Source organism: Anser cygnoides, unplaced genomic scaffold, assembly GCF_040182565.1.
Source record: "Anser cygnoides isolate HZ-2024a breed goose unplaced genomic scaffold, Taihu_goose_T2T_genome scaffold_44_1, whole genome shotgun sequence".
Lineage (NCBI taxonomy): Eukaryota > Metazoa > Chordata > Aves > Anseriformes > Anatidae > Anser > Anser cygnoides.
In genome coordinates, this window is record NW_027103068.1 from 341,605 (window position 1) to 361,362 (window position 19,758).

Here is a 19,758-nt window from a genome sequence, read left to right on the forward strand (position 1 = left end):
GCCAGAAGGAGACAGCCTTGCCCATGGCGCCTGCCCCAGCATCTTTTGGGGCGCTGCTTTTGGGGAGCACCGTCTGCTTCAGGTGTCTGCTTTGCTCTGAGCTGGGGACGGTGGGACAGAGGCTTGCAGTGCAGCTGGGACCTGTCCTGTGGGCTTTCTGTGGCCGCCTGAGCCTGGCCCACAGCAGAAGCTCTCATCAACGGGGGCCCTGCCTCAGCCGCTGTTTTATCCGTTGTATTTTGAGAGCCCCCGCTGTTATTTCTGTCCTGTCAGACACCGCAGCACGCGTGGTTTTTACGTGTATCTCAAGGGCAGCATTCTCCCTGCAAAACCCTCCTGCTCTTTGTCCCAACACTGCTCACTGCTTTGCCTTCTTCTGACCACGTCACTCTGGCATCACCAGCTGGGTATGTGGAGGGAGATCGGTGGATGTCATCTACCTTGACTTTAGCAAGGCTTTTGATACTGTCTCCCACGACGTCCTCCTAGCAAAGCTGAGAAAGTGTGGGATAGACGAGTGGGCAGTAAGGTGGGTTGAGAACTGGCTGGCTGGCCAAGCTCAGAGGGTGGTGATCGGCGGCGCAGAGTCCGGCTGGAGACCTGTAACTAGCGGTGTTCCCCAGGCATCGGTGCTGGGTCCGGTCTTGTTCAACATCTCCACCGATGACCTTGGTGAAGGAATAGTGTCCACCCTCAGCAAGTACACCGATGATACCGCAGCACGCGCTGTTTTCACCTGTATCTCAGGGGCAGCATCCTTCCTGCAAAGCTCTCCTGCTCTATGTAGTCGAGGTTGGCCCCTTTGGAGCTGGCACAGCCACAGTGTCCAGTCTCCAGTTACAGGGGGACTTCGGGCCCTTGCTCGGCCAAGGGTGGCCCAGGAGAGCAGTGTGAGCAGGCTGAGGAGCAGATTAAGGAGCACCAGGGCATGTGAGTAGGGGATTGCCTTGTGAAGTAACTCCCTGGTGTGCCAGAGAGAAGGGCTCTTGTGACTCATGCTACAGGCCCGGAGCATGCACGTAGCATGGGGAATAAGTAGGAGTTAGAAATCCTCTAGAAATCAGTAGGGCCAACTTTGGAACTTTGGCCTTTTCAAGCAATTGCTAGGGAACTCCCGTGGGACAAGGTACTTGAAGGAAAAGGGGACCAAGACAGATTGTCAAGGCCGTGCTTGGCAAACTCAACAACCTTCTATGAAGAAATGACTGTCCCGTTAGATGAGGGGAGAGCATGTATCTTGCCTGTCTGCACTTCAGGAAGGTCTCTGACACTGTCTTTCCTAAGTTCCGCATAGAGAAACTGTTGATGTTTGAGCTGAATGACCAGAGGGTGGGGTGGACTGAAAACTGCCAGAATGGCTCAGCTCTGGGGGGGATGATAAGTGGTGCAAAGCCTAACTGAAGATTGCTAATTAGAGGTGTCCCCCAGGGGTCCAATCTTTGTCCAATTCCATTCCACATCTGCATTACTCTCAGGATGCTGGGGCAGAGGTTACCCTCAGCAAGTTTGCAGCTGACACCACAATGGGGATTCACTCGCCAAGGAAGCTTGGAGGCTGTATGAGAATGAGGGAGTAGCTCCATCAATCCAAATCCATGTCTTCTCTTCCAGGAGTAGTATCCTGGAGGCTTGTGCTGTGAAACATGCATGCATAGGCCTGAAGGAAGCTGTGGAGGAAGTGCCTTGATGAGGGTTTGAGATCTGAGGGAATTTCTTTGTGGGAAGGAGCCTGAAACCCACCTTCCCTCCAGCTCTGCCACCAAGAAGGTCATGGAGAGTTTTCACCCCGCTTTCCTTTCACTTATTCCCTCCAGTGTTAGGACTAAAAGCTGTTAGGTTTGGTCCGATGTGAAACAGGCGTTGTTTTAAGACTAACAAGGTGAAACTCTGACCTTGCAATTATACATATTACTTGCTCAGCGATATGGTACCAGGCCGCAAGCCATCCGGCGTGAGACAATGCTGCCATCAGCACAGCACGCCCTGGCCACGCGGCTGTGAGTGATCACAGCAGCATTTCAGGGACTGCCGAGTGCCTCCCTGAGGCTGGGGCCGCCAGTCGTGCACTGCCCCGGGTTCAGAACATGCAGGGGCAAAACCTATAAACAGGGCAAGTTGCTCTGCGTTGGTGAGGCAGCAACATCGACCGAGGTTGACATTGCCTCCGCAGGGATGCCTGCAAGATGTTGATACCTACTGCGCTGACGGGATGCCAACCATGACCTGGCTAAGTATGTACGACATCAATGACTGGGAAAAGTATCGCACTTGTCAGTACTCCTGTCATCACCCTGGGGTTGGTACTTAACTAACTCATTAGTAAATTCTCTGTCTTTTCTATCACTGTTCAAGAATGAGTGTGTGTGAGTGTATTTTACATCCCCAAATAGCTCGCTTGCTTTATATACATATACAGCTCTTCTCTGATCCTTGCTGGGTTGAAGCAAAAAGTTCAGCCCTCAGAAATTAACTTGAACAACCATCCCATTCCTTATGTGGCTGCATGAGACAGAGGTGCCGTAAGGAACACAAAGCCAGAGATGTTTATTCATCATCAGAGCAAAACCGCATCTGCAGTGTACACACCAGTTGGCACACACATGCGAGCAGAGATATCTGCCCCTGTCAGTCCAAATGTGCATCTGTGTGGGTGGATAGAAGGACACCCCTGTGTCTTTATCATTCAGTTTAGGTATACACGTCTCCCACCGAGCACAGGGAGATGTTTTCACTTGGTGAAGAAACATTGATACACTCATACTATGAGTTCATACACCTGATATATATTAGAGGTCTTAATGTATTGCAATGAGAGAAATGAGTCCTACATCCTCTTGGGTAGACACACACAGCATTTCCCTGTGACAGCAAACCCCAAAGAAGCCCAAAGTGCACCCCCCAGCCCCACCTCACGGCTGCACGAGCCCTCTGCAAGAGAGCAAAGGCAGCCGTGGGCAAGGCTCCTGTGCCCTTGCCCTGTGGCAGCGCTATCGGGTCTGGGTGCGGGTCACCGTGGCATACGTCGTGGTGTCGCTCATCTGCTGCACGGGAGGAGGCTTTAGGGGGAAGAGAAAGCCCTGTTACTTCAGCTGCTGCCTGTGAGCCCTGCACAACGAGCAGGCAGCAGGCTGCAGGAGTGCAGAAAGGAGCTGTGCACAGCTGAGCCACGACTCACCCTGTCCCGTCGAACGTGGGCGATGGTGGAGTCTGTGGGGGAAAAAAAAACACACCATGAGCCCTTGCTGCCTGTTGGAGGGGGGTGAATCCCCATGAGCTTTGGGCATCAGCTGCCTGAGGTCAGCATTCAATGCCCGGCCACATTTCCCCTCCCTTCATCCTGCTATGGGATGCGCAGCAAGCAGTAGTGGAGCAGAGATGCTGAGGTTTTGGTGTATTTCCAGCATTCTGTGGCATCTCCTCTCTTTGCACAGCCAGCACACCTTGCGAGCTGCTCTGTGCAGGCGTGGGAAAACAAGGTCGTGCTGCAACTCGAGCGAGGTGCACGTCGGGTGGGGATATATCTATAGCCTGTCGCCCAGCCACAACATCCTCCCTTGGCTGCTGCCTGTGGTTTCAGAGCGAGCTATAAGATACTTTCCCCAGCAGTGCAAGAAAACAGAGCCACACCTTTCATTGCTGCGCTGTGCTTTGGGCAGCTTGAGAAACAGAAATCCCTCTGAAGGGAAACTGAAGAAAGGACAAAAGCAGAGGCTGGAGCGGGCGAATTGCAGCTTGGGGACAGAGCGGTTGTGGAAGCACCCCCAAGCAAAAGGGCTTTGTCCCTGGGAGCATTGGGATGCTGCCATGTCCCGTGTGCAGGCAGCACCTGCATTCTGCATGCAAGGAAGAAGCAGGATGCCAGGAAATGGAGAGAAACCTGGCCTTGATGAACGGGCAGGGATTTTTATGTCCCAGTGGGAAATGAAGTGGCGGGATTGCACGGGGGATGTACGGGCAGGGATGCCCATCGGGAGAGGAGCGTGTGGCTTCCCCCATAGAAAGACGTGGTACTCACACTGGACTTCACCGTGGTCTGTGGCTTCTGCCTGCAGGCTGTCAGCGTGCTGCTGCCTGGAGAGGAATGGAATGGTTCTGGGGTGTGCGTTTGTAGAGAAGAGGCACCCTAAGAGACACCCTTGGGTAGTGCTTTCCTAAATCAGGTGTTGAGCTGGAGTCCAACAACAACGTGCCCCATCCTCCCAGCCTCCAGCAAAGGGAATGCAGCCACACACACACAGACAACGCTGCCCCTGGCCAAGGAGCTCCCAAGGACCCGCCATGCCACCAACTCCCTCCTGCAAACCCCCCAGCCAGGAGCCCTTGGTGCTCACCTTGGGCATCTCCCTCTGCAGGCACCTGCAAGAAGAACAGTGGCTGAGGTGCGCAGGCCAAGTTGCTGCCCAGCCCTGGCTCCCGTCTCGGGGCTGGGGGACGAAGGCTGAAGCTCCCCAGCTCCCTCAGCAGCCTCCCCAGCTGGGCTGCCCACAGCCATCGCCCCCACGCACCGTCTGCCCCAGCTGCGCACCCCCAGGACCCCCCCACCGCCTTTCCCCCTGCACCAGCCCCGCAGCAGGACCCCCACGGCCTCAGCCTTTCCCCCCGCCTTCCCCCACTCCCTCACCTTTCCTGATGGCAAACCAGCTGCCTGCAGCCAGGAGGACGAGGCCGACGGCCGCCACTGCCAGCGCCGTGCCTGTGGGGAGGGCGTGCGGGAGCCGGGCATGGGGAGCTGGGGGAGAGAGGGTGTGAGGGCAGCGGGGTGTGATGGGGAGAGGCAGGGAGCAGGACGTGCCCATGCATCCGGCACACCTCCAGCCTGGTGAAGATACGGCATGGCCCAGTGCCCTGGGGAGAGCAGCCTTGCGGGCCTAAGCCCCATGATGGGGGCTCTGGCTGTGCAGGAGGGAATCACTCACCTGGGGGCGATGGCCTTGTTGGGGAGCTGGCCACACTGCCTGTCAGAAGAAAGGGACAGGCTGAGTGTCTGCTTGCCTAGTTCCTGTCCAGACTGAGCCCCACCTGTAGCACGCATCCTGCAACAGGCCTGAGCACGTCTGTGTGGGGCTTGGGACACACAGCCCCACGGGCACATCTCCCCACTGACAGCCAGCACCATCCCCAGGGGAGGCATAAAAGTGTCCGTGGCTGCTGTGCCAACATCGGCCCCCATGGATATGGTGTCCAAATGCTCTTGGGAGGAATTAAGGATGGCATGGCCGAGGTGTGGCTCTTCAATTATTATGCCACCACCACTCTCTGTGATTCTGGGAGCTAGTGGATCAGACAATCACAGAATGGCCAAGGTTGGAAGGGACCTCTGAAGGTCATCTAGTCCAACCTTCTGCTGAGCAGGATCACCTAGAGCACCTTGCACAGGAAGGCATCCAGGTGGGCTTGGAATATCTCCAGAGAAGGAGACTCCACAACCTCTCTGGGCAGCCTGTTCCAGTGCTCTGTCACCCTCCCAGTAAAGAAGCGCCCCCTCATACTGAGCCAGAACCTCCTGTGCTTCAGTTTGTGCCTTTTGCCTCTCGTTTTGTCGCTGGGCACAACCGAAAAGAGACCAGCTCCATCCTCTCGACACCCTCCCCACAGATATTTATATACATTGATGAGTTTTCCCCTCAGTCTCCTCTTTTCCTGGCTACTTAGGCCCTGTTTTCTCAGCTCCAGTCCTCTGATCATCTTCGTAGCCATCCTCTGGACTGTCTCCAGCAGTTCTATGCCCCTCTTGTACTGCGGAGCCCAGAACTGGGCACAAAATCTTTGTGTTCCACACAGGGAAGTGATTTCTTCCCAGGAGCTCACACCCAGGGCAAGTTCCCTCTCCCTTCCCATCTTCACCCCACACACGCCTCCCTTCAGTCACCCATCCCCACACTCATCCTCACCTGGGGAGCTATCCTGGGTGGTCACGCCAGCACCTGCAGCTTGGGGCACAGAGGGTTTTGCTTAGAGGGAGTGAGACCTGGGGCACCCACATGCTCGTGCCTGTGTCCCTGCTGCTGGGTCCTTGCCATGTCCTCACTGCTGTCTCCTTGCCAGGCAGGCACCTTGCCACCCCTGCATCTCAATCCAGCAGCACTGTGGTCTCCTCCCTGGGGCCACACCAAGATTCCTTTGCTTGGTTTGCTGTTCCAGGGAGAGGTCCCTGGATCCCTAAGCACTCCAACACCTCCCTGTCCTCACACTATGGCACCAGCCCCCATTTTAGAGCCATAAATATAGCGTCCTTCTTCACACATAGGTAACTGCCCAGCTCATGACAATGGGCTCATGACCCCTCAAGCCTGGGGCCATGTCTCACCGGGGACATCCAGGATGCGGCCAGCACTGAGGGCAGAGTTCCTCACTTGTTTCATCTCAGTCCTCTGCTGGTACCCACATGTATATCTTCCTGCGCTTCTTGACGTGATGTTCAGGACCATGGAGTAGCTCAGCTGCCCTTGCTGGGCTTTCTGGCTGTACAACTCCAGCCCATCCTTGCAGAAGATGATTCGTCTGACGGGTGACACCACACGGAGAAAACACTGGAGCACAGCTGTGGTACCTGGCTGAGCAGAAGCTGAGTTCATTTGGAGAGCAGGAGCCGGGAGATCCCCTGGAGGAGACACAGCAGTGAAGGGCTGCTGTAGGGCAGAGCTCACAGAGGTTGGGCTTCAAAGTGCCCTGGGTCTAGGAGGGAAGGACTCACGAGTACCTGGGGAGCTGCAGATGTCCTTGGAGGTCATGCTGGCGGCTGTGCCAAGAGGCAGAGAGGGATTTGCTGAGAGGGGCAGTGTCCAGGCTCATCCAGATGCCCCTGCCCACATCCTCACTGCTAAGCAGGCACCATCACACCTGCATGTTCTCATGCTGTATCTCTTCAATATCCCCTCAAACAATGTCAATCCCAATCCCATTTTCTGTGGATTTCTTGTTCCAGGAAGGTCCCAAACCTCCGTAAAGAATCCAGAGGTCCTAGAGTCTCAGAGCAACACTCCAGACAATTTATGGTGCTGGGGAAGTTAGCCCCTTGCTCAGATCTGTATCATACCTGGAGGACACAATCCCCATCCTGCCTTCCCCAAAGCAACTCTGTCCCACACTGCTGCATGCCTGCCCTGCACAAGCTCACCCCATCCTCCCCTGTGCCCACCACGGGCCTGTCCTGCCCCCAGCACCAGCCCTGCAGCCCTCAGCCCCCACGCCCAGCAATGCCCCAACTCACAGAGCGCCAGCAGCAGGACGGCAGGGCCAGAAGGAGACAGCCTTGCCCATGGCGCCTGCCCCAGCATCTTTTGGGGCGCTGCTTTTGGGGAGCACCGTCTGCTTCAGGTGTCTGCTTTGCTCTGAGCTGGGGACGGTGGGACAGAGGCTTGCAGTGCAGCTGGGACCTGTCCTGTGGGCTTTCTGTGGCCGCCTGAGCATGGCCCACAGCCAGAGGCTCTCATCAGTGGGGGGCCTTGCCTAAGAACCTGCTACATCCGCTGCTTGTTTTGAGCCCCCGCTGTTATTTCTGTCTTCTCAGACACCGCAGCACACGCTATTTTTACTTGTATCTCAGGGTCAGAATTGTCCCTGCAAAGACCTCCTGCCCCTTGTCCCCACCCAGCTTTGCCCACTTCTGACCAGGTCACTCCGCTTTTCTGCAATGTCTGCACAAATGATGGGGTCAGGGGACTCCTGCACCAAGGCCAAAGTGAATTCAGAGCTCTGGGCAGATGCCAAGGCTGTGGGCAGGTTTCTCCTTCATCCTGTCAGTGAATCAGCTTATAAATAACACTCAGAGAGCCTCAGCTGGGGCCATACTGCTGCCAGTACAGCACTGTAGGAGCGATCTGCACCCAACTTTGACCTTCACGTGACCACACAACAACCAGGAAAGGCAGTGGCTTATTCCTGATGGCACCTGAGCTCCCCCACGCTGCTCTCTCAGTTCTCTTCCTCAAAGAACAGGGGAGAAACTCTGATGGAAGGAAGACTTGTGCACTGAGATAAGGGCAGGAAGATCACTCACCAGTTACCAGCACAGACAAAAGAGACTCAGCATAAGGGAGATTAATGCAGTTCATTGCCTTCTGTTAAGAGGCACTGCAGGGACATTCATCCCACAGGAGGTAGGGCCTTTCTTTGGGAAGCACCAGGCCGCTTGCAAGATGCTCTGCTGTTAAGCAGCCAAGTGGCTTCTGAAAAATGTCCAACCCGTGCCCCTGCACCCAATAGTCTCAATACAGTCTTTAACAGTCCATCATATGGTACGGCTCAATCATTCCAGAGGTTGGTGAGTGAGGTAGGATGAGCTAGACCCAAAGAATGCTGAATGCCTTAGCTCTACACCCAATGATTATGCTTTGGGCTTCACTCCCCATCACTCTTCTGTTTTCACTTGGAGCATCTTGGGCTTCTGATCCTCGACAGCCAGGCTCTAAAAGTCCAGAGGACAACCTCAGCTTTCTCCTGGTCTTTCCTGCCAGAGGCTCCCGGCCAGGCCTTGTTCCCCACCTGCAGTGTGAAGCACCAGTGGCACAGCTGAGACTGTACGCATGGGCCCAAGGGCTCCCACCACAGCCTTTTGGACACCCACTTCATCTCTTCCAAAGGGTTTTGTTGCTCAAAGTGCTCTTCTTTCAGGTTACTCAATAGGGAGGGATCAGAAGCACACTACAACCTGCAATATGCCTTCTCCAGAACCCCACAAGGCCTAGGAAATCTTGTGTTTCTTTCCTGTTAGCTGGTGGGGATGCAGTTGTTACCTCATTGACCTCACCCACTGAGGTGTGGCATCCTGCCTTTTTACACCCAAGAACCACATTTCCTGGGCAGGCCCCTTGACCTTACTCTGGTCAATGGCAAAACCAGCCTTCAGGAGAATTTGGGTGATTTTCTTCCCTTTCTCAAAGACTTTCTCTGTTTTGCTGCCCCACATGAGGGTGCCATCAATGCACTGCAGGTGCTCAGGAACATCACCTTGTTCCACAGCCATCTGCATTACTCCATGGTAAGTGGCAGGGCTGTGTTTCCACCCCTGGCACCGTCCATCCCAGGTGTATTGGATGCCCCTCCAAGGGAAAGCAAACCGCGGCCTGCATTCTGCAGCTGTATTGGGTTTACGTGGCAAGGGTTTATTAGCAGGGGTCTGCAGAGGTGAGAAGTCCAGAAGCTGCCCCCTATTTGAAAAGGGCCAGTTTCAGACTGCTCCAAAGGGACTTGCTGCAGGCTAAAGACGAGCCCGTAAGCCATGTTGTTTGCTCCTCTGTGAGAGCATATTTAAGAAAGGGAAAAAACAGGCTGCACAACAACAGCTGTGAGAGGGAGGAGTGAGAACCAGCCCTGCAGGCACCAAGGTCAGTGCAGCAGGAAGGCCAACCCAACAACCCTCTATGATGAAATGACTGTTCAGGTATTTGAGGGGAGAGCATGCATCTTCGCATGGAAGGCCTTTGACACTGTCTCCCCTAACATTCTCATAGAGAAGCTATTGATGTCTGAGCTGAATTAACAGAGGGTGGGGTGGACACTAATCTGACGGAATAGCGGAAACTGAAGCAAGGTTATCAGTGCTTCAAAGCCTAATTGAAGGTTGCTAATTAGTGGTGTAAAACAAGGGTCCAAACGAGGTCCAGTTCCATTCAACATCTGCATTACTCTCAGGATGCTGGGGCAGAGTTTGCAGCTGACACCAAAATGGGCATTCACTCACCAGGAAGGGTTGGAGGCTGTATGGGAATGAGGGAGTAGCTCCTTGCACCCAACTCTATATTCCCATCCAGGAAAAGTGTCCTGGAGGCTTGTGCTGTGAAACATGCATGCATGGGCCTGAAGGAAGCTGTGAAGCAAGCGCCTTGATTAGGGTTTGAGACCTGAGGGACTGTCCTTGTGGGAGGGAGCCTGAAACCCACCTCCCCTCCAGCTCTGCATCCAAGCAGCTCTTGTTGAGTTGTCACCCCATGTTCCTTTCCCCTATTCCCTCCATGCAGTCATGCAGCCTCATGCCTCCCAGGTGAGCAGCTCCTCTCCTGCCTGCAACCATCTTTCCCCAGAGTCCCTCACTGCACTCCAAGTCCCCAGATGCCAGCACTGGGTTCTGAACGGTGGGGACACCTTGGCTCCTTCCAGGTCCCTGCAGGTGTTGGTGTGGGATGGCTACTTGTGGGATGGCCCCATTGTGCAAGGCTGGGGATGGGCTGTGAATGTGTGGGCCAGCCGTGCTGAGACCACATCCCCACCTACCCACAGATGGATGCCCCCATGCACAACGTCCCTGCTCAGGGCTGTCTCTTGGGGATGGCGCTTTGACAGCCAGGAGCCCCGGCACAGGGATGGGTGGGTGTGGGGTGCAGAGGACCAGGCGTGGCCACCCCCTGGACCTCTGCATGGCCTCAGCCATCCTCACATCGGCACTTTTCCAGGCCACATCTGCCAGGGAAATGTCAGCAGGTAGGGGAACTCTTGGGTGGCAGGGTACAGGGAACAGCAGCTCCCTCACAAGACATGTGGCCCCGCACAGCAGTCATACAGGAGCTCTCCCAGCTCTGCTCGCTGGCTTCCCTCTCAAATAAAGAGCAGCAACATCAGCTGGTGCATTCTGAACCAATCCTTTATAACTCGCCTCCCACAGGACCAGTACCCACCAAGGTGCCTCCACACGGGGCACCGTAACCACCTGGGGATGTGCCCATTGCGGCCGGCACCACCTTGGGCACAGGGAGGTGCTGGAGTGATGCAGGAGCTGCAGAGCATGGCTGCCTGGGGGTGCAGCCGTGACTCCATCCCCTCGTGTTCTCCCGGTATGCAGAGGTGGATCCCGCGATGGAGATGTGATTCTGTGAGCAGGAGGGGCAGCCACGTGGCTGCTGGGGTAGAACGCAGCTGGGAGGGTGCGCGATCCAAAGTCAGTCCTTGATGTGAGCAGAGAGCAGGGGCTGAGCCAAGGGAAGCAGAGCACGGTGGGGATTATGATGCCAGCATGGGGGAGCAGGCTGGGGCCAGCATGGAGCCCAGGAGGACATCAGAGCACCATGGGGCCAGGGACGTCTCCAGGCTGCCTGGCCCCGCTGGCACCGTGGCTCCATCTCTCCAGGAGGAGGGTGATGATGGGGGCAGACAGCAGCAGGAGCAGGCTGAGGGCAGAGCGCAGGATCCAGACCTCCAGGGGCATGGCTGGCCCTGCAAGAGACAAGGGTCACAGTGTGGCCAAGGCAAGCCGTGCAGGACGGCCGTGCTGGGAAGGGCTGATGAGCAATGTCTCACCTCTGGAAGGGAGCTCGGTCTTGTGTGAGGGGCTGCTGCCTACGGAAGACATGAAATTCATGAAATTGCTGTGAGTTTATCATGCTCTTTGCTGGGACATTCCCAGGTGCTGAGCAGACCCTGATCTTGTGTATTGCTTCCTGGAGCAAATGGCCAAAATGAACAACCGAGCTGTTGTAAATTCATTGTCATAGGTTCGTAAAGGTTTGAGGGAAAGCTTGGAGCAGTAGTGGCACAGTCCAGGGGCAACTGACATCCCCAACACTTGTTTTTTATGCGTGGGCCCTGAAAGCCCCAAGTCTGCAGCAGAGGTGTTCTGCCCTGTGTCCATCCCTAGCCATTTTTGGTTGGTTTGTTTTTCCAGGTAGAGGTCCCTGGATCCCTAAGCACTCCAATATCACTCCTTTTGCAATATGGCTCCAGCCACAGTTTTAGAGCCAGAAGTATTGTCCCCTTGCTCACACGTACATTATGGCTCAGCTCATGACAACTAACCTACTTTCCCTGCCATATGCTCGTCAATGTACAGGGCAGACCTCGGAGCATCTTTGTCACAGCCCAGGGACCATCGACATCCCCAGCCCTTGCTCTCTGTACCTTGGCCCTGCAGAGCCACATGCCTCAGCAGAGGTAGTGCTGCAGAGAGAAGGGGACGCCTTGAGAACTGCGGGGTGTGATGGGGAGAGGCAGGGAGCAGGACGTGCCCGTGTAGCCAGCACACCTGCCTGATGAAGCTCCTGCACGGCCCCGTGCCCTGGGGATGGCAACCTAGCAGCCCTGAGCCTCATGGTGAAGTCCCTGGGGTTGCCAGAGGGAATCACTCACCTGGGGACGATGGCCATGCTGTGGAGGTGGCCACACTGCCTGGCAGGAGAAAGGGACAGGATGAGCATCTGCAGCACACCCAGCTCCTGTCCAGACTGAGCACCACCTGTAGCACACATCCTGCAACAGCCCTGAACACATCTGTGTGGGGCAGGGGACACAGCCCCATGGGCACATCCCCCAATCTACAGCCAGCACCATCCACAGGGGAGGCGTAAAAGTGCCCGTGGCTGCTGTGCCAACATGGGCCCCCATGGATCCAGTGTCTCAATTATTTTGTGAGGGATTAAGAATGGCATGGCAGAGATGTGCCTGTCAATTAAATTTGGCACCACCACTCTCAACTTTCTGTGATTCTGGGAGCTAGAGGATCACACAATCACAGCATGGCCAAGGTTGGAAGGGACCTCTGAAGGTCATCTAGTCCAACCTTCTGCTGAGCAGGATCACCTAGAGCACCTTGCACAGGATGGCATCCAGGTGGGCTTGGAATATCTCCAGAGAAGGAGACTCCACAACCTCTCTGGGCAGCCTGTTCCAGTGCTCTGTCACCCTCCCAGTAAAGAAGTGCCCCTCATATTCAGATGGAACTTTCTGTGCTTCAGTTTGAGCCCGTTGCCTCTCGCCCTTTCCCTGGGCACAACCGAAAAGAGACCAGCTCCATCCTCTCGACACCCTCCCCTCAGATATTTATATACATTAATGAGGTTTCCTCTCAGTCTCCTCTTCTCCAGGCTAAACAGGCTCAGTTCTCTCAGCTCCAGTCCTCTGCTCACCTTCGTAGCCCTCCTCTGGACTGTCTCCAGTAGTTCTATGTCCCTCTGGTAATGGGGAGCCCAGAACTGGGCACAAAATTCTTTGTGTTCCACACAGGGAAGTGTTTCCTTCCCAGGAGATCACACCCAGAGAACAAATTCCCTCTCCCTTCCCATCTTCACCCCACACACACCTCCCTTCAGTCACCCACCCCCACACTCATCCTCGCCTGGGGAGCTATCCTGGGTGGTCACGCCAGCACCTGCAGCTTGGGGCACAGAGGGTTTTGCTTAGAGGGAGTGAGACCTGGGGTACCCACATGCTCGTGCCCGTGTCCCTGCTGCTGGGTCCTTGCCATGTGCTCACTGCTGTCTCCTTGCCAGGCAGGCACCTTGCCACCCCTGCATTTCAATCCAGCACCCCTGTGCTCTTCTCCCTTGGCTCAATACCATGCCCCTTTCAGTTGGTTTGCTGTTCCAGGTAGAGGTCTCCGAATTCCTAAGAACTCCAGTATCTCCCTGTTCTCACTCGAGAGCTCCAAGCCCATTTTAAGAGCCACAAATGTAGACTTCTTCTTCACACATAGGTAACTGCCCAGCTCATGACCATCTCCCCATTTCCCCTGCCATAGGCTCATCAACGCACAGGGCAGATCTTGCAGCATGCCCCATGCTCCATGTCTGCAGTAGAGGTGGTGCTGCAGGGACAGGGGGACCCCTAGAGAGCAGCTCTCTCTCTAGGGGCTCCCTTGGAGGAGAGGGAACACTCCCATGGGGGAACAACCCCAGAGCCATGCCCTGCCTGCTGCAGCACACAGCTCCAGCCTCAGCACAGCCATGTGGTGGCAAGTGCCTTCGTCCCTTCTGACCCCTTCAGCCCAGGGCCGTGTCTCACCGGGGACATCCAGGATGCGGCCAGCGCTGAGGGCAGAGTTCCTCACTTGTTTCATCTCAGTCCTCAGCTGGTACCCACATGTATATCTTCCTGCGCTTCTTGACGTGATGTTCAGGACCATGGAGTAGCTCAGCTGCCCTTGCTGGGCTTTCTGGCTGTACAACTCCAGCCTATCCTTGCAGAAGATGATTCGTCTTACGGGTGACACCACACGGAGTAAACACTGGAGCACAGCTGTGGTACCTGGCTGAGCAGAACTTGTGTTGAGTTGGAGATCAGGAGCCGGGAGATCCCCTGGAGGAGACACAGCAGTGAAGGTCTGCCGTAGGGCAGAGCTCACAGTGGTTGGGCTTCAAAGTGCCCTGGGTCTGGGAGGGAAGGACTCACGAGTACCTGGGGAGCTGCAGATGTCCTGGGAAGTCAAGCTGGCGGCTGTGCCAAGGGGCAGAGAGAGATTTGCTGAGAGGGGCAGTGTCCAGGCTCATCCAGATGCCCCTGCCCACATCCTCACTGCTAAGCAGGCATTATCACACCTGCATGTTCTCATGCTGTATCTCTTCAATATCCCCTTGAACAATGCCAATGTCAATGCCAATCCTGATCCCAATCCCAATCCCAATCCCAATCCCATTTTCTGTGGATTTCTTGTTCCAGGAAGGCCCCATAGCTCCGCAAAGAATTCAGAGGTCCTAGAGTCTCAGAGCAACACTACAGACAATTTATGGTACTGGAGAAGTTTGCCCCTTGCTCAGACCTGCATCATACCTGGAGGAAGAAATCCCCATACTGCATTCCCCAAAACAACTCTGCCCCGCAGTGCTGCATGCCTGCCCCGCACACGCTGTCCCCATCATCTCCTGTGCCCACCATTGTCCTCTCCTGCCCCCAGCAGCAGCCCTCCAGCCCTCAGCCCCCACGCCCAGCAATGCCCCAACTCACAGAGCGCCAGCAGCAGGACGGCAGGGCCAGAAGGAGACAGCCTTGCCCATGGCGCCTGCCCCAGCATCTTTTGGGGCGCTGCTTTTGGGGAGCACCGTCTGCTTCAGGTGCCTGCTTTGCTCTGAGCTGGGGACGGTGGGACAGAGGCTTGCAGTGCAGCTGGGACCTGTCCTGTGGGCTTTCTGTGGCTGCCTGAGCCTGCCCAGTACCAGAGGCTCTCATCAGTGGGGCCTTGCCTAAGAACCTGCTACATCCGCTGCTTGTTTTGAGCCCCCGCTGTTATTTCTGTCCTCTCACACACCACAGTTTTAACAAGTATCTCAAGGGCAGCATCCTTCCTGCAAAGCCTTCCTGCCCCTTGCCCCCATTTGGATTTGCCTTCTTCTGAACATGTCACTCTGCTTTTCTTCAATGTCCACAAAAACGGTTGAGCCGGGGGAATCCTGCACCAAGGTCAAAGTGACTTCAGACCTCTGGATCAGTTGCCAAGGCTGTGGGCAGATTTCTCCTTAGTCCTGTTGGTGAATCAGCTTATGAAGAACTCTCAAGGAGTCTCAACTGGGGCCATACTGCTGCCAGTACAGCACTGTGGGAGCGATCTGCACCCACTGGTCTTCAATTCTCTTGGGCATGACTGCCCATCTCTTCTGCTTTCACCTGGGCTTCTAATCCTCAATAGCCAGGCTCTAAAAGTCCAGAGGACGAGGCCCGGACAGGCCTTGTTCTCTGCCTGCACTGTGAAGCACCACTGGCACAGCTGGGCCTGTACGCACAGGCCCAAGGGCTCCCACCACAGCCTTTTGGACACCCACTTCATCTCTTCCAAGGGGTTTTGTTGCTCAAAGTGCTCTTCTTTCAGGTTACTCAATAGGGAGGGATCAGAAGCTCACTACAATCTGCAGTATGCCGTCTCCAGAATCCCACAAGGCCTAGGAAATCTTGTGTTTCTTTCCTGTTAGCTGGTGGGGATGCAGTTGTTACCTCATTGACCTCACCCACTGAGGTGTGGCATCCTGCCTTTTTACACCCAAGAACCACATTTCCTGGGCAGGCCCCTTGACCTTACTCTGGTCAATGGCAAAATCAGCCTTCAGGAGAATTTGGGTGGTTTTCTTCCCTTTCTCAAAGACTTTCTCTGTTTTGCTGCCCCACATGAGGGTGCCATCAATGCACTGCAGGTGCTCAGGAACATCACCTTGTTCCACAGCCATCTGCATTACTCCATGGTAAGTGGCAGGGCTGTGTTTCCACCCCTGGCACCGTCCATCCCAGGTGTATCGGATGCCCCTCCAAGGGAAAGCAAACTGCGGCCTGCATTCTGCAGCTGTATTGGGTTTACGTGGCAAGGGTTTATTAGCAGGGGTCTGCAGAGGTGAGAATTCCAGAAGCTAACCCCTTTTTGAAAAAGGCCAGTTTCAGACTGCTCCAAAGGGAACTGCTGCAGGCCAAAGACGAGCCAAAAAGCAATGTTGTTTCCTCCTCCATGAAAGCATATTTAAGAAAGGGAAAAAAACGTTGCACAACAATAGGTGGCAGAGGGAGGAGTGAGAACCAGCCCTGCAGGCACCAAGGTCAGTGCAGCAGGAGGGCAGGAGGTGCTCCAGGCTCACAGCAGCAGTTCCCCTGCGGCCTGGGGAGAGGCCCCTGGTGGAGCAGGCTGTCCCCCTGCAGCCCACGGGTCCCACACGGAGCAGATCTCCACGCTGCAGCCCGTGGAGGAGCCCCCGCTGGAGCAGGTGGATGTGGCCTGGAGGAGGCTGCGGCCCATGGAGAGCCCCCGCGGGAGCAGGCCCCGGGCCGGAGCTGCAGCCTGTAGGAGGTGACCACGCAGGATCAGGTTGGAAGGACGGCATTCCGCAGGAGGTACCCCCCCATTGGAGCAGGGGCACAGAGTGAGTGTGGAGGAGTGGCGGAGATGAAGCATTACGGACTGACCGCAGCCCCCATTCGTCATTGCCCTGCACCACTGGGAGGAAGGAGGTGGAAGAAGGTGGGTCTGGGGAAGATATTTTTTGGTTTGTTTGTTTGTTTGTTTGTTTCTCTGTTATCTAGCTTGTTAATAATAGCTAATAAATTTCATTAATCTCCCTATGCTGAGTCTGTTTTGCCTGTGACAATTAACCTTGAGTGATCTCCCTGTTCTTATCACAAGCCTTCAACCATTCTCATTATATTTTCTCTCCCTTTCCCTTTCAGGAGGGGGAGTGAGAGAGCGGTTGTGATGGAGCTCTCTGTCCTGCTTAGTAAAATCACCACAACTGCTCAGAAGAGAGAAGAAACACAAGTACCAAATGCCTTCTTTGGCTCAGTCTGTACTAACAAAACCAGCCTTCAGAAACGCCATGTTCTAGAAGTCAGGAACAAGGGCTGCAGCAAGGAAGGCGTCCCCTTGGTGAGGGAGGATCAGGAGGAGCAATGATTCAGCCAACTGAGCACAGAGAAGGCCGTGGGCCCTCTAGGAGGCACCCCCAAGTGCTGAAGGAGCTGGCAGATGTCATTGCGAGGCCACCTTCCATCATCCTTGATGGGTCAAGGCAAGTGGGAGAAGGGCCCAAAGACTGGATGGAAGCAAACGTCAGTACTTTTCCAGAATGGCAAGAAGGAGGACCTGGGGAACTAGAGGCCTGTCAGATCGCCTCCATCCCTGGAAGGTGGTGGAGTAGCTCATCCAGGAAAGTGTTTCCAGGCACTTGGAGAACAAACCAATCATCAGGAGTAGTCAGCAGGAATTCAGCAAGAGGAGGCCATGCTTGGCCAACCCAACAACCTTCTATGATGAATGACTGTCCAGGTAGACAAGGGCAGAGCATTCATCTTGCTTGCCTGGACTTCAGCAACGCCTCTGAAAGTGTCTCCGCCAAGACTGTCATAGAGAAACTGTTGATATCTGAGCTGAAAGAGCAGAGGGTAGAGTGGACTGAGAACTGATGGAAGGGCTAAGCCCCAAGGGGGGGTGATCAGTGCTGCAAAGTCTAGTTGAAGGACGCTAATTAGTGGTGTAAAACAAGGATCCAAATGCGGTCCAATTCCATTCCACATCTGCATTACTCTCAGGATGCTGGGGCAGAGGTTACCCTCAGCAAGTTTGCAGCTGACACCACAATGGGGATTCACTCGCCAAGGAGGGTTGGAGGCTATATGGGAATGAGGGAGTAGCTCCTTGCACCCAACTCTGTATATTCCCTTCCAGGAAAAGTGTCCTGGAGGCTTGTGCTGTGAAACATGAATGTGTGGGCCTGAAGGAAGCTGTGAAGCAAGTGCCTTGATGAGGGTTTGAGACCTGAGGGACTGTCCTTGTGGGAAGGAGCCTGAATCCCACCTCCCCTCCGGCTCTGCCTCCAAGCAGCTCTTGCCGAGTTTTGACCCCATTTTCCTTTCCCCTACTCCCTCCATGCAGTCATGCAGCCTCATGCCTCCCAGGTGAGCAGCTGCTCTTCTGCCTGCACCCATCTTACCCTGGAGTCCCCCACTGCACACCAAGGCCCCAGATGCCAGCACTGGGAGCTGCACGGTGGGGTTACCTTGGCTCCTTCCAGGTCCCTGCAGGTGTTGGTGTGGGATGCCTAAAATCCCATTGTGCAAGGCTGGGGACGGGCTGTGGGTGTGGGGGCCAGCCGTGCTGAGGCCACATCCCCACCTGCCCCACAACTGGATGCCCCCATGCACAACGTCCCTGCTCAGGGCTGTCTCTTGGGGATGGCGCTTTGACAGCCAGAAGCCCCGGCATAGGGATGGGTGGGTGTGGGGTGCAGAGGACCAGGCATGGCCACCCCCTGGACCTCTGCATGGCCTCAGCCATCCTCACATCGGCACTTTTCCAGGCCACATCTGCCAGGGGAATGTCAGCAGGTAGGGGAACTCTTGGGTGGCAGGGTACAGGGAACAGCAGCTCCCTCGCAAGACATGTGGCCCCGCACAGCAGTCATACAGGAGCTCTCCCAGCTCTGCTCGCTGGCTTCCCTCTCAAATACAGAGCAGCAACATCAGCTGGTGCATTCTGAACCAATCCTTTATAACTCGCCTCCCACAGGACCACTACCCACCAAGGTGCCTCCACATGGGGCACCATAACCACCTGGGGATGTGCCCATTGCGGCCGGCACCACCTTGGGCACAGGGAGGTGCTGGAGTGATGCAGGAGCTGCAGAGCATGGCTGCCTGGGGGTGCAGCCGTGACTCCATCCCCTTGTGTTCTCCCGGTATGCAGAGGTGGATCCCGCGGTGGAGATGTGATTCTGTGAGCAGGAGGGGCAGCCACGTGGCTGCTGGGGTAGAACGCAGCTGGGAGGGTGTGCGATCCAAAGTCAGTCCTTGATGTGAGCAGAGAGCAGGGGCTGAGCCAAGGGAAGCAGAGCACGGTGGGGATTATGATGCCAGCATGGGGGAGCAGGCTGGGGCCAGCATGGAGCCCAGAAGGACATCAGAGCACCATGGGGCCAGGGACGTCTCCAGGCTGCCTGGCCCCGCTGGCACCATGGCTCCATCTCTCCAGGAGGAAGGTGATGATGGGGGCAGACAGCAGCAGGAGCAGACTGAGGGCAGAGCGCAGGATCCAGACCTCCAGGGGCATGGCTGGCCCTGCAAGAGACGAGGGTCACAGTGTGGCCAAGGCAAGCCGTGCAGGACGGCCGTGCTGGGAAGGGCTGATGAGCAATGTCTCACCTCTGGAAGGGAGCTCAGCCTTGTGTGAGGGTCTGCTGCCTGTGGAAAACATGAAATTGCTGTGAGTTTATCATGCTCTTTGCTGGGACAATCCCAGGTGCTGAGCAGACCCTGATCTTGTGTATTGCTTCCTTGAGTACATAGGGAACATGAGCAAGCCTTTGCATGTAAGTTCCCAGACAAATGTTTGTAAAGGTTAGAGGGAAATCTTAGAGCAGTAGTGGAACACCCCAGGGTCCATAGACATCCTGAGCACTTTTTCTCTGTTCCTGTGCCCTATGCAGCCCTATCTCTGCTGCAGAGGTGCTCCAGCAGGGACAGAGGGACCTCTGAGACCAGCTCTTTCTCCAGCGGACGCCTTAGAGGAGAGGGAATACTCCCACGGGGGAACCACACCAGAGCCATGCCCTGCCTGCTGCAGCACACAGCTCCAGCCTAGTAGTATCCACG

General features: G+C 55.6%; 2 protein-coding genes and 1 long non-coding RNA gene across 6 annotated transcripts; all 3 read right to left on the reverse strand.

Moving 5' to 3' along the window:
• Positions 1-573: 573 nt before the first annotated feature.
• LOC106029498 (uncharacterized) lies at positions 574-7,701 on the reverse strand. 2 transcript variants are annotated; one of them, XM_066989392.1, is made up of 10 exons: positions 7,211-7,701; positions 6,701-6,739; positions 6,308-6,601; positions 5,892-5,930; positions 4,917-4,955; positions 4,622-4,729; positions 4,332-4,356; positions 4,016-4,071; positions 3,176-3,207; positions 574-3,056 (listed from the first exon to the last, which is right to left on the reverse strand). In XM_066989392.1, the coding sequence occupies exons 1-10, from the start codon at positions 7,275-7,277 to the stop codon at positions 2,988-2,990; spliced, it is 768 nt and encodes a 255-aa protein (XP_066845493.1). In that variant the 5' UTR covers positions 7,278-7,701; the 3' UTR covers positions 574-2,987. The 2 variants fall into 2 exon arrangements, with proteins under 2 accessions (XP_066845493.1, XP_066845494.1); XM_066989393.1 differs by lacking the exon at positions 5,892-5,930 and having other exon boundaries at positions 575-3,056; positions 7,211-7,663.
• A 3,235-nt stretch (positions 7,702-10,936) lies between these two features.
• On the reverse strand, positions 10,937-15,674 carry LOC136789336 (uncharacterized). Of its 3 annotated transcripts, none has more exons than XR_010828154.1 (6): positions 14,647-15,674; positions 14,101-14,275; positions 13,708-14,001; positions 12,058-12,096; positions 11,233-11,271; positions 10,937-11,148 (listed from the first exon to the last, which is right to left on the reverse strand). XR_010828154.1 is itself a non-coding variant. In XM_066989399.1 (6 exons), the coding sequence occupies exons 1-6, from the start codon at positions 14,711-14,713 to the stop codon at positions 10,991-10,993; spliced, it is 636 nt and encodes a 211-aa protein (XP_066845500.1). In that variant the 5' UTR covers positions 14,714-15,668; the 3' UTR covers positions 10,937-10,990. The 3 variants fall into 3 exon arrangements, 2 of the variants coding, with proteins under 2 accessions (XP_066845500.1, XP_066845501.1); XM_066989399.1 differs by having other exon boundaries at positions 14,101-14,139; positions 14,647-15,668; XM_066989400.1 differs by lacking the exon at positions 12,058-12,096 and having other exon boundaries at positions 14,101-14,139; positions 14,647-15,667.
• Positions 15,675-18,637: 2,963 nt separating this feature from the next.
• On the reverse strand, positions 18,638-19,419 carry LOC136789363 (uncharacterized). The gene is made up of 2 exons (XR_010828174.1): positions 19,309-19,419; positions 18,638-19,224 (listed from the first exon to the last, which is right to left on the reverse strand). It is a non-coding gene; the product is annotated as an uncharacterized lncRNA (long non-coding RNA).
• Between the last annotated feature and the right edge of the window lie 339 nt (positions 19,420-19,758).

Coding starts and splice junctions, on each gene's coding strand:
- LOC106029498 (XM_066989392.1), bottom strand. CDS start 7,277: ATGCTGGGGCAGGCGCCATGGGCAAGGCTGTCTCCTTCTGGCCCTGCC. Junction 6,740..7,210: donor CGTCCTGCTGCTGGCGCTCT/GTGAGTTGGGGC, acceptor CTCTTGGCACAG/CCGCCAGCATGACCTCCAAG. Junction 5,931..6,307: donor CCGCATCCTGGATGTCCCCG/GTGAGACATGGC, acceptor CTGTGCCCCAAG/CTGCAGGTGCTGGCGTGACC.
- LOC136789336 (XM_066989399.1), bottom strand. CDS start 14,713: ATGCTGGGGCAGGCGCCATGGGCAAGGCTGTCTCCTTCTGGCCCTGCC. Junction 14,140..14,646: donor CGTCCTGCTGCTGGCGCTCT/GTGAGTTGGGGC, acceptor CCCTTGGCACAG/CCGCCAGCTTGACTTCCCAG. Junction 12,097..13,707: donor CCGCATCCTGGATGTCCCCG/GTGAGACACGGC, acceptor TTCTCCTGCCAG/GCAGTGTGGCCACCTCCACA.